Raw genomic sequence first — 13,273 nt, 5'->3', positions numbered from 1 at the left:
TGTATAAATTATTTTATATGTTTTCTAGTGTGTTTGAAGTTGCTATATAATGCTGCTCAAAACTTGGCTTTGTTAGGTATAAATGATTATATGGTGGCACCAGCTCTACCTCATGAGCACTGCTGCCTTATGAAAGCTTAGTGTTTCTAGTTGTGTTCTTTACCCAAATGACCAGTGCAGAATGCTAATATCAGAGTAGAAATTGTGCCTTTTAAACATTTTCCTTGCCCAACCTGGATGGGATTGTATTTTGGGTGGAATACCTCTGATGTACAGTGCACCTGTGTTATACGCGGATGCACTTTACATGGACTTGAGCGTACACGCTCAAGCCGTGGGGAGCACGGGGGGCAGCGCGTCCCATTCAAATGAATGGGGCACACCGCCGCACCACCCATACATGAGACCCATTCAAATGAATGGGGCTCCAGCGTACGCGGAATTAGCCTTATGCAGGGGGGGTCCAGAATGGATCCCTGCATAAGGCAAGGGCCCACTGTATTTCTAGTGGGGAAATATTGAGCAGCTAGGGAAAAAATCAACTTGCTGTGGATAATTCTTTTACGAATAATCCCTTGTAGTATGTGATAGGTGCTGTTTTCTTAGAGCTCCAGCTAAAACTGTTTAGGAATAGTTGGTCTACTTTGCAGGCGAATCCATGTGGTTATGTTCCTGTTGGCTGTTTGCATTATTATTGTGGTTCAAACCATGCTTCAGTTATAGATGAAAACATTTCCATGCAAAAGGTTGAATTTTCCATGGTTCAGCTTTTCTGCATTTTCTTCTCCAGAGAAAGGGTGCAATACACCTTGCAAAAAGAGGAAACACCTCCAAAATATGTCTGAGGTAAAGGGAAGGCAAGGTTGACATCTAGCTGGTTTGCTGCTACTTGGTATTTCATAGAATAATAGAATTGTAGAATCAGAAGAGACCACAAGGGCTATCTAGTCCAACCCCCTGCCATGCAGGAATTACAATGAAAGCATCCCTGACAGATGGCTATCCAGCCTCTGTTTAAAGACCTCCAAGGAAGGAGACTCCACCACACTCCGAGGAAGTGTGTTCCACTGTCGAACAGCTCTTACTGTCAGAAAGTTCCTCCTAATGTTAAAGAAGGCTATCATATGATCCCTTAACCATCTCTTCTCCAGGCGAAACATACCCAGTTCCCTAAGTCTTTCCTCATAAGGCATTGTTTCCAGACCTCTCACCATTTTAGGCGCCCTCCTCTGGACAAGCTCCAATTTGTCAACTTCATTTTTTAATTGTGGTGCCCAGAACTGGACACAGTATTCTAGGTGAGGCCTCGCCAAGGCGGAATAGAGCGGCACTATTACTTCCCTTGATATAGACACTATACTTCTATTGATGCAGCCTAGACTCACATTGGCCTTTTTAGCTGCCACATCACACTGTTGAGCCATGTTCAACTTGTGGTTTACTAGGACTTCTAGATTCCTTTCACATGTCTCGTTGAGCCAGGTGTCCCCCATCCTATAACTTTGCATTTCGGTTTTTTGTTTTTTGTTTTGCCCTAGGTGCAGTACCTTACATTTCTCTGTGTTGAAATTCATTTTGCTAGCTTTGGTCCAGCTTTTTAATCTATTAAGGTCAGTTTAAATTTTGCTCCTGTCCTCTGGGGTATTAGCTATTTCTCTTCATTTGGTTTCATCTGTAAATTTGATAAGCTTGCCCTCTGTTCTTTCATCTAAGTCATTCATAAAGATGTTGAATAGCACTGGGCCCAGGACAGAACCTTGTGGCACCCCACTGGTCACCTCTCTCCAAGATAAAGAGAAGCCATTGTTGAGCATCCTTTGGGTTTGGCCAGTCAACCAATTACAAATCCATTTAACGTTTGCCTTGTCTAAGCCACATTTTACTAGCTTGTGTGCAAGAATGTCATGGCGAACCTTGTCAAAGGCCTTACTGAAATCCAGGTATGCAGTATCCACAACATTCCCTTCATCTACCAAACTGGTAATTTTATAAAAAAAAAAAAGAGATCAGATTAGTCTGGCATGACTTGTTTCTCCGAAATCCATGTTGACCTTTTGTGATTATGGTATTCCCTTCTAAATGTTCACAAACTCTCTGTTTAATGGTCTGCTGTAGAATCTTTCCTGGTATTGATGTCAGACTAACTGGACAATAATTGTTGGGATCCTCTCTTTTTCCCTTTTTGAAGATGGGTTCAACGCTTGTCCTCTTCCAGTCTGCTGGGACTTCTGCTGTTATCCAGGAGTTCTCAAAGATTATTGTCAATGGCTCTGAGATTACATTTGCCAGCTCTTTTAATGCCCTTGGATGTAGTTCATCTGGTTCTGGAGATTTAAATTCATTTAGATTAACCAGGTATTCCTGTATTACCTCATTATTTATTCTGTTCTGCATTTTCCCTATCGTGTCCTCTGCTCCATTTTCCTCAGGTTGAGCACTCTTTTCCTTTTGTAAGAAGACTGAAGCAAAGAAGGTGTTGAGTAAATCTGCCTTTTCTCTGCCTTCTGTTAGTATTTCACCATCCTCTTAACGTAATGGACCTACCATTTCCTTCTTCTTTTTCCTGCAAACATACCCAAAAAGCCCCCTTTTTCTGTTCTCAGTCTCTCCAATGAGCCTGAGCTCATTCTGCGTTTTTTGTTGAATCATTGACCTGGTACAGACTGGTGCCAGTACATGCACTACAGTGGAGAGTCTGCACATTACCGAACCCTACCTTGCTGTCCAGGCACCATCATGACTCACCCCCATCCACACAGGGGCCACCATGATGACGTACATGCGGTGCAACATCCAAACAGCGCTGCATGGATGTTACCAGTGTGCGTGAGCGGGCCAATGGCACCCCACGTGTACCCTAAAAAGAACCCACCAGGAACAGGTTCTTTTTAGGGCTCCCAGAGGCTGCACCGATTGGTTGCTGCAGCCTCCATTGGGGGCAGAACGGCACAGCATCTCGCCGCCCCTTTCTCCCCGTATTATTATTATTATTATTATTATTATTATTATTATTATTATCTTACCCACCTCTTCCCATGGATAGAGACAGGGAACAACAATCAATATACACATCAATTTAAAAGAACAGGATAATCCACTTTTAAAATCCATTTAAAATTCACAAGTTAATAAAATCTGGATAAGCCTGCTGGAAGAGACTGGCCTTTAAAGCTCTTTTAAATTCAAATAGCATATTATGTTGTCAAATCTGTTCTGGCAGGTCATTCCACAGTCAAGGGGCGGCTGAAGAGAAAGTCCTCTGATTGACAGTTGCCAACCTAGTCCTGGGCCTGGCTGACTGGATGGAGTAAATGTCCACCAGAGGACCTGAGGATTATATAGTAGGAGACGATCTTGTAGGTAACCTGGACCCAAACTATGTTGGCCTTTAAAGGTAATAATCAACACTTTATATCTTGCCCAGAAACTAACTGGGAGCCAGTGGAGTGATTTTAATACTGGTGTAGCATGATCACTACTGGGTGTCCCAGTAATCTATCTGGCTGCCATGTTTTGAACTAGCTGGTTTCCAAACTTGGAACAGAGATAGCCCCATGTAGAGCACATTGTTGAAGTCCAGCCTTGAGGTTACCAGTACAAGCACTACCATCTTTAGGTCCTCCAGCTCTAGGTAGGGGCACAGCTGGTGTATCATCCGAAGCTACTAGAAGCACTCCTGACCATCACATCTATCTGTGCTGTAATTTGAAGTAATGGATCCAGACACACCCTCAGGCTGTGAACATAGTCTTTCAGAGCGGGAGTAACTTCATCCAGCACTGGTTGACACACCACCAAACCCAGCTTAGGACCTTTGACAGTAAGCACCTCTGACTGTCTGGATTCAGCTTCAACTTGTTTTAAAAAGATCTCAAACTTATCTCTTGCAGCTGTTAAAGACATGGAAGTTCTCTGACAAGAAGGTGTCAAAGAAAATAGGTCATAGGTATGCATCAGACACCTTGGGCTGTAGGTCGTACACCTCTTATGTTCTGTGTAGAAGATCTAAGAAAGCCTGGCCTTCTTTTTCCTATCTGTGAAGCAGCTTTCAAAGGAATATTTCTCACAGAAAAATCAAGGAAATGTATGTGTCTAGGTGTTGCTCAATCCATTCATGGTCTTCCACCTGATTTGCACAATAAATAAAAAAATAATATATAGATTTGAATTTGTGGAAGTAGAACAAGACTGGTGTGAGAGAAAAAGAGTTGAACGGTGGGAGAGTAGAAAAAATAAATGGAAATAAGGAGAAGCACCAGGTTCAGGGTTTCTAACTGAGGCAGAGCTGAATGAATCATGAAGGGGAGAAAGAGGAGAGAAGAGACCAGCAAAGAAAGTGGAAGGCACGGAGGGGTAGTCCTAGAATGGGAAATGAACCGAGGCTTTAAACCAGGCAAAGATAGTACACCTTTCTCTGCTATAGTTCCTGTGATGTCCTGCCAGGACTGATTGAATCTCCCCCTGCATTTTCTCTCACATTGGTTCAGGCCATAGCATGTTTAGTGTAGGAAAAGTTCTTTGTATTAGTTGTGGGAGGAGCTGTAGGATTCCCCTGCATTATTTCCAGGTTTGGTTTGCCCTTTCCCAGCATGCTCTGTTGTAGCTGGAAGCTTTTAGTTTGGAGCAATCTTTGCTGTGAGCAGGCAGAGAGCTGTCTTGGTGGCAAACAGGCCCAGCCAGCCAGAAAGGGCATTTCTTACACGTTAGCCATTTTAGCCATTTTAGTTACCAATTTAGCCAAATTAGTTACCATCAGCAAGAAAATAAAGGAGTTCAGGAGCTGAAAGACCCTGCACCAGCTCCATTGAGTGATGAGAGCAAACCGACATCAGACCCAGAAAGATGACATCCGGAAGATTGCTGAACTGTAAAGTATCTTTTATTTAGAGCTGGGGAGGAGAAAACTCTTTATTTTTGTCCTTTAAATTAAATTTCCCCCCTTTTGAACTTTACATTCAGCTTCAGAGCCTTTTTGGGTAAAGAGTTTGATCTCACCAGGGTACCGGCGTTGCACACCCAAACCTGCCTCCACCTTTAGTTGGGTGTGTCTTCACAGTTCCCAAACCATACAGTTTGCACCATTGAAGCTTATGAAAGCCTGCAAAAGGAATTGTGGATGTATGTTTCTTACAGTTATTTTTAAAATGCATATGCAGTGAAGTGCCATATATACTCGACTATAAGTTGACCTTATGTGTAAATCGAGGGAAGATTTTGGGGATTTTGGTATGACCTGTGGATAAGTTTAGGGTAAAACTTTAGGGTCATGTAACAAGATCTAAAGAACAAAGCAAAGCAAAAAGATGCCAAAGAGCTTACAAAATTCCAGCAGGCATAATTGTTTGTGCTCACACAGATGGGAGAATAGAGTGGGGTTAGTGCTTCTAGGACAGATGACACTCTTGCCTTTCACCAAGTGATGGTTCCTTTTCTAAAATAAAGAAGAGTACTTACACTGAGCTTTGGATAAGTTGACTCAGGTTTTTTGGTTCAATTTTTGACTAATATTTTTAGGCTTATACATGAGTATATACAGTAATCAGTTGTTCTCAGTGTAACATCTATAACATCTATATGGGATCACCTATAACATCTAATATTGGATGGAAATCATGTGCCCTTCCTGTGTTGTTGAACTGCAAATTACAACAGCCCTAGTCAGCACAGTAAGTTGTCAAGAATGTTGGCTGTCACAGTCCAACATTATCTAGAAGTCTGCATGATTCTCATCCCTGTTTAGTAGGACATTGAGTTACAAGATTTAACATGGGTTTTTTTGGTGGTTGCGGTAGTGGTGTTCTTGGAGGGGGGCAGACTGTTACAATGCTGGCTTTTTATTGCTGGTGCAAGCCTCATGGTGTAGCCCAGCTACCTATTGAACCTTTCCCACTTCAGACTCCAAGGGTCTGTGTGCACAGTATGCACATATACATGTATGTAAGGGGTGGGGGGGGGGTTGAATCTTCTTAGTCTGGTAAAGGCAAGGAAGAGAAAGGGGAGAGAGTTCTCATTTTCAAGAACTGCTGCCTCACTCCAGAGCAGTAGGTTTTAAGCTTTTAAGTAATTCCATTAAAATCTGTGATATGCAGTACCATCTTGAGCCACTGTGTACCAGACCTTCCTTATCTACCGTATTTTTCCGGCGTATAAGGCGACTTTTTAACGCTAAAAAACGGAGTTAAAAGTTGGGGACCATCTTATACGCCGGGTCAAGCCTGGCCACAGAGGCCGCTAGAGAGCCTCACGGTCTGGCGCATTCGCCACCGACCTCCTCTTACCTTCCAGGCCTCCCTGGACCCTGGAAGCCGACGCGCCCAGCCTTCCAGGCCTCCGAAGGCCCTTGGAAGCCAGCGCGCGCGCGCCCAGCCTGCTGCTGAAGTGGGGGTCGTCTTGTACAGTGAATATAAGCCAAACTCTATATTTTCATTACAAAAGTTGGGGGTCGTCTTATACACCCAGTCGTCTTGTACACCGGAAAATACGGTAAGTGAAAGTTGCAGGCAGGTTTGGGAGATCTATCTCTTCCAGAGAGAGGTGAAATAGCTGGCATGGAAGGGAGTGATTTCCATGTTAATCTGTACATTGTTCTGTTATTGATGGCAAGGCCTCAGGGTGGGAGGATATGCAAAGAGAATTAGTGTCTGTTTAATTGATGATCATTGTCTACTGTGAAAACCCCTGACCCTGAGTGGTTTTTCATTTGCATTTGCTGAGTCTTGATTTTGCTGTTTTCAGGACTGGTAGCCAAACTTTGTGTACTTTAAGAGTTTCTTCTTTTCTGTTGAAATGTTTTTTAGATTGTAAGCCTGAGGGCAGGGAACCATCTAATTAACCATTTGAAAGCCACTCTGGGAGCCTTTGTAACTGAAGAGTGGGGTATAAATACTCTAAATAAATACTCTAAATAATTGTCCTGGTGTTTATGGATTTCAATGGCTTCCCTGTGGATTCTGACCTGATAGTTGTTGCCATGGTCCAGAATATCAGTGTTTTCAAACAGCTTTTTATGCCCAGGATGGTTTATAATGTGTTCTGCTACTGCTGATTTTTCTGGCTGATCCAGTCTTTAGTGTCTCGCGTGTTCCTTAATTCGTGTTTGAACACTGTGTTTAGTGGTCCAAGAAGTGGGGTTCACAAATCTGTTTTGCCCAGTCTACTACCAGTGTTTTTATTGTGCTTCTATTTTGTCCTGCGTGATGGTTGGAGTTCTTGTGCAGGTATCTGTCCATGTGTGTAGGTTTTCTGTATACTGTGGGGTGCAAATGTTGGTTAGGTTTGTGGATGACCAGGACATCCAATAATGGCACTGTCCCTTCCTTTTCTTTTTTCCATTGTGAATTGGATGTTAGGGTGGAACCATGTTGTGGGCTTTTTTGGTGCTGTTTCCAAGGCTTGCTTTTCAAAGTGTTCCATATAAACATTTGCTATAATAGGGCTCAGAGGGCTTCCCATTGCTACCCCATCTCTCTGCTCGTAAAATCCATTGTCCCATTGGAAATAATAATAATAATAATAATAACAACAACAACATAACAACAACAACAACATTTATTTTTATTTTCCCGCCTCTCCCAGGTGGATCGAGGTGGGATTACAACCCAACAGTAACAATAAAATACAAGAATAAAACATAATTTCAAACATTAAAACAGTTAAAAACAGTGCAGTCAACATTTATAAGATAAAACCTTCTGATCCTGGATAGAAGAGTGAATTATGTCGTTACAGAAGATTGGGTGGATAGGCTTGCCGGAAGAGATCTGTCTTAACTGCCCTCTTGAAACTCTCCAAGAAATAGCTTGTGGTGAGGCAATGTTCAAACAGGGCTGTTATGTCTTCCAGAAAAATTTGTCGGATGAGTGCCATGGTGTCCATTATGGAGACTTTGGTGAACAAGGAGACCACATCAAAGCTGATTAGTATGTCTCTTGGTTTAAGTTCAAGGTTGTTTATTTTTCCTATGAAGTGAACTGAGTCCTTGATGTAGTGGGGGGGTTGCCCTATATGGGTTTGTAATTGTAATTGGCCAGAAACTTGTCCAAGTCATATGTGGGGGATCCAATGGCACTCACTATAGGTCAGAGTGGAATGGAATCCTTGTGGATCTCGAGAAATCCATACAGTCTTATCATCTTAAGAAATTGTGGGAAAGTAAGCTAAGGAATACATTTCATAATCCTTTGAATGGCTTGCCTTCTTAGGTCAAATCCCAGACAGAGCTGAGGAAGACTCCAGTGTCTGAAGCTAGGAAAACACCAGTAACTCAGTCTCCAAACCAGGCGAGCAACTCCCAGTTCATCCCCATCCACCATCCAGGAGCTTTCCCTCCGCTTCCCAGCAGACCAGGTAAAAAACAATTGGTGACATATGATTAAAGTTGGCTATGGTAAAGCAGTGTTCAACTTTTGTGAAACTGGAACCTGAGGGGGTGTCATTTTGTAGATGCTTAGTGCCACAATACATAATTCTTATTAGGCAAAGATTTGGTATCTTTTCCAATCTCTGAATGACAACTGAAGCACCCTTTTTTCACATGTGTTAAATGGGAAGTCACCTCATGTATAATTTCTCTACATTTTGCCACAAAATGTACACATTTCCTAATATGGAGATTAATTTTTGGTGTTGGAAAAAATAATGTACACGCAAGAATATGTGTAAGAACTGCAGGGAAATTACAGAAGCAAACCCCAAGGACCTGCTCGAATGTTGTACTCCGTTGTTCCAGAATTGTCCCCATGAGAGAAATGGAGTAGAGCTGCACACTTGTACACACAGTTGTATGCACACAAACATTTCACTTTCTCCAGGTGGGAAAGTAATACAGTTGCCCCTTGCTATCTATGGGGGATCTGTTCCATGAGCCACCCACCCCATTCCCGGATAGCAAAAAACACTGGACCTTAAGTGCCATTGTTTTCAGTGGGTGCGCGCATCCACTTGTACATGCCCATTGAAAAAGCCAGGGCTTGCCAAACTGCAGATAGCAAGCCCGCAGTTGATGTGGGCACACTGTATTGAAACAGAGCCTGCATTTGAATGTAGGATCTTCTTTGCTGTGCAGAATGAAACTCTTTAAAGCTTGAGTTGACAGCCGAGCTCCTGCAGAAGTTTTTGGTCTACAGCTCACATCAGCCAAAGCCAGCATAGCCAATAGTGAAGGATTAAGAGAGCTGGAGTCTAAAAACATCTGGAGATCCACTAGGATTAGGGGAGGGAGTCAACAGTGACCATACATAACCCCGGAGAAGAGGTGGGAAGTAACATCTAAAAGGCCTTTTAAGTATATCTTACTTTAGAAATTCCTGTTTTAATGTGGATTCTTTTATTTATTGTTTTAGGCTTCCCACCTCCAGCTTATGTTATCCCTCCACCTGTTGCTTTCTCTATGAGCTCAGGATACACCTTCCCAGGTGGTGTTTCTGTCCCAGGAACCTTTCTTCAGCCTGCAGCTCATTCACCCGCAGGAAACCAGGTGCAAGCTGGGAAGCAATCCCACATTCCTTACAGCCAGCAGCGGCCCTCAGGACCAGGCCCAATGAACCAGGGACTTCAACAGACTCCATCCCCTTCTCAACAGTCCCTTGCATCCTTACCAGCTCAGGCAACAGCACAGTCTGCAAGCCAGTTACAGGTCCAGGCTCTGGCACAGCAGCAGCAGCAGCAGCAACAGTCTCCTACAAAAGTTGTGCAGGCCTTAGGAAAGAGTCCTCCACACCACTCGGGATTCCAGCAGGTGAGCTTTGTCAGACTAAACCTTCAAATGGCAGGGATGTAGTAGGAGACCCAGAAACTAGGCTAGTGTAGAATAATCAGAGTCTTGATTTGGGAAGTATTGGTTCTGTGTTCATACATGGTTCACTTTGATTCTAGTATTGGGTTTTTTGCATGCTTCACAATGGAAAGTTACAAACAGAAAAGGAGTTGTTGAAAGAAGGTACAGTCTGAATATGTTTGCCAAACTAGAAACATAGTTACAAGGGAAGGACAGAAGAGCAATGTCAGACACTGTTATTAATTATATTTGTGTGCCTTTTATATACTGTACCTAAAAGCTCTTGACACAATAATTTTAAATTTTTTACTTTAATACAAGCCTTTGCTAAAGCTTTTTTAAGTCTGTAATAGCCAGCCTGTTTTATATTAGTTTTTTTTCTCTTTTTAATAATACCAACTTTCCTTATATGATGGGGGTAGTAAGGACTATTGCTAGATTATGCCTGTGAAGCACCTGGAACACTTGAAGGCACTATACAAATGTTAGCCTATTATTAATTTACAGCTTGCAATGATAAAGGAGTTTTGGCCGGTGCAGCTTTTCAGACTGTGGGATTGCAAATGTTTCTGCATAGAATCCTTTTCTGTTCATGTTGAAAAATGATATTTTTATGATTGTAAGGTCTTCCAAACTTTGAACTCAAAAAGAAAGCCATATATTGGAGGATTTTGCTTAGCAGAACAGAATGGTCTGGGGCAGATATGGAGATGAGGTGCACATACTCTTATGATAGATAATAGACTCATAGAGAAAAGCAAAGAAGTATTTTTCTGTTCTTTACTCCTGAGGAATGTATTTATTAAATCAGAGCGTTCTCCCCTTTGGTCAGCTGTGATGTAGAAGAGTAAAATCACATACAGTGGACCCGTTATAAACTGGGCTTTGGTTCCCAGATCCCCCGTGTATAACAAAATCCATGTATGCTCAAGCCCCATTAAATATAATGACATAGCAAAATGGTGTCCCTTATAAAAAATGGAAAATCAAGGTTTGGTATTTGAAATTTATACCTTTTTTTGAACATTTTCAAACCGTGGATGCTTGAATCCGTGTATAAGAAGGGCCGACTGTATTACTTTTGCAGGACATATGATAAGTATGACATTTTTCATGTGAGTCTCTTTGTGGCTGGAAACTCTATAAAGAGTTATTTTTTCTGCGGCTCTCCAGTTTGTTAAGTTGAATGCTCTGCTGTCTTTGTTCATAGTATTCCCAGGCAGACTCCTCCAAGCAGCTCTGGAACTCTCCTCAGGTCCAAGGCCCATTGGGGAAGATCATGCCTGTGAAGCAGCCCTACTATCTTCAGGGCCAGGATCCCCTCAAACTGTTTGAACAGTCATTGCAGCCTCCCCTCCTGCAACAGCAGCAACCTCTAGAGAAGAAAATGAAGCCTTTCCCCATGGAGCCATATAACCAGAATCCCTCAGAGGTCAAAGTGCCAGAATTTTACTGGGACTCCTATGGCATGACTGATAACCGTGTTGTGATGGCACAGCAGCAAGCAAACATGGACCGCAGAGGGAAGCGTCAGCAAGGAGTCTTCCGCCCAGAGCAGGATCCTGTGTCTAGGATGGGTTTTGAGGTAAATCATTTACTTAGCTGGTGAGCTTCAGACAAAGTATGGTTAGGCAATAGTTCCCTCTGTCCTCAAAATTCATTTCAAATGAATCAGTTTGTACTAGCTTTGGGCAGGAGGGGGTATTAGTACAGGTTTGTGGGCTAACCATTTCCATGCCATAGTCCAAGAATCATGAATAAGAAGCACTTACTTTTCTGACTTCTTGGTTCTACCCACTAGCAATAGTTATAAACTATTAAATGGCTTATTGTCCTATACATATGTACAAAAAGTACTAAGCCTCTTGGCTTTTAAAAATAAATCAAACTCCAAATGGACTGGCTTGTTTTGATAATATTGCTTTTGCTAGGAATGAGCCAAAAAAAGTTTATCAAACTTTTGCAGGCCTGTTTCCAAGCCACAGAAACTCCCACTCCTCGGTTTCTGACAGTTTGAGTTAATTGCAGTACAACCTGTCAGTCTCACTGCAAATACCCAAGAGGTGAAGCTGTAGACAGGAAAACCCCTGCATTGTCTACAGGGTAGATGGTTGCTCAGTTATTAGGGCCACAGCTGCATCCTTTCTTTCCCAATAAAACTGCAGCCATGATCCCCTTTCATATTTCTTCTTCTACAGCTATGCTGAGAAAGGGCATATTGTACTTATGTATATAGTATGGTTTGTTTCTTAAAGAAAAACTATATATCATCAAAGAATACTGCTTTTTTGCTATTTAATGATGAGTGTTTCAATTGAGTTTTAAATATTTTTACAATCTGCCTCCTCAAATCTTTGTCTTCTTATAACTGGAATGCTGTGTTGGGTGTATCATCTTAGCAAGAGGACAGGGAAAGAGCACCGTCTTGTGGAAGTTGTAAATATGGACCTGAAGCATGAATTTGTTCCAGAACTTTACATATCAATATAATACAGAGGCTCTCAAGTTTTATCACAACTTTCCTGTAGGAGTTAAGAAATTGTTAGATACAGGTGTAAAGTTGAATACAATATGACTGCACTGGTAAAGCAAAACCTTCCACACAGATGTAAGACATGACTCAAGCTTGCTTAGCATGAATTGTTAGGATTCTTTGGACAAGAGACCGCCAAACTTATTTTGAAAGAAGTTGGATAGGGGAGGCACATCTACCTGCCATATGTGTATGCCTCCACATGAGTGGGCAGTCCAGAGATTGAAGAATTTAGCATGACTCTTGTTTTTAAAAATAGACAAAAACATTAGGAGTGGCCTTGACCTAACATTGGAGCTGGAAGCATGCAGCAAGCAACAACTGATGCATTTACTCATTTGCTTGCACATGTTTACGGTTTCAGATGCATGGAAGTTATCAAGCCACACAAGTATGTAAAAAAACAACAAAAAATTATCAGCAAGTCACCCCCAAAAGCCCTGATATCATTTTCATTTCTGTGTACACTAGGAACCCCATTGTGGCAGAAGGTGGCCATAAAAATAGCCCTGATAAGTGGTTCCATCTAACAGTAGAAGATAGATACAAACAGCTTCCTTGTTTTTTGGCACCTTTTTGCTCTGCCATGTCTTTGCCACTTGTACGTCATCACAATTTGTTGTATTGCACTTAATCTCTCCTTATCATTGTAGACCAAACCAGGAGTGCAGTTGTGTGTTAGTACTTGTAAGAAAACAGAGTTAGGGAGTCAGTTCTCTTATTTTCTTCATTGGTACTTGTGTACAGGTGTCCACTAGGACATTTTAAAAAGATACTACTGTGGCCCACTGACTGGAAAAGATCAATATACATCCCCATCTAAAATAAAAAGGAAACACAGAAGACTGCAACAACTATAGGACCGTAATGTTAATTTCCCATGCAAGCAAAATTATGCTCCAAATTCTACAGCATATACTCCAATCATATATGAAGAGAGTGCAAGCAGGATTCAGGAAAGGAAG

General features: G+C 42.0%; 1 protein-coding gene across 2 annotated transcripts in view; it reads left to right on the top strand.

Annotated features, from left to right (window-relative positions):
* SMG7 (SMG7 nonsense mediated mRNA decay factor) overlaps positions 1-13,273 on the top strand; it is a 65,697-nt gene that overhangs the window by 40,436 nt on the left and 11,988 nt on the right. For both annotated transcript variants that reach the window (XM_089515870.1, XM_089515869.1), the window contains exons 15-17: positions 8,202-8,346; positions 9,342-9,736; positions 10,986-11,360. In XM_089515870.1, coding sequence (XP_089371996.1) covers positions 8,202-8,346; positions 9,342-9,736; positions 10,986-11,360 — 915 coding nt within the window. The remainder of the gene's footprint in view (positions 1-8,201; positions 8,347-9,341; positions 9,737-10,985; positions 11,361-13,273) is intronic.

The sequence above is a fragment of the Sceloporus occidentalis genome, unplaced genomic scaffold (genome assembly GCF_023333645.1).
Source record: "Sceloporus occidentalis isolate IW3139 unplaced genomic scaffold, rSceOcc1.0.p SCAF_3, whole genome shotgun sequence".
NCBI classification, from domain to species: domain Eukaryota; kingdom Metazoa; phylum Chordata; class Lepidosauria; order Squamata; family Phrynosomatidae; genus Sceloporus; species Sceloporus occidentalis.
This window is presented reverse-complemented; position numbering and strand designations above follow the sequence as displayed.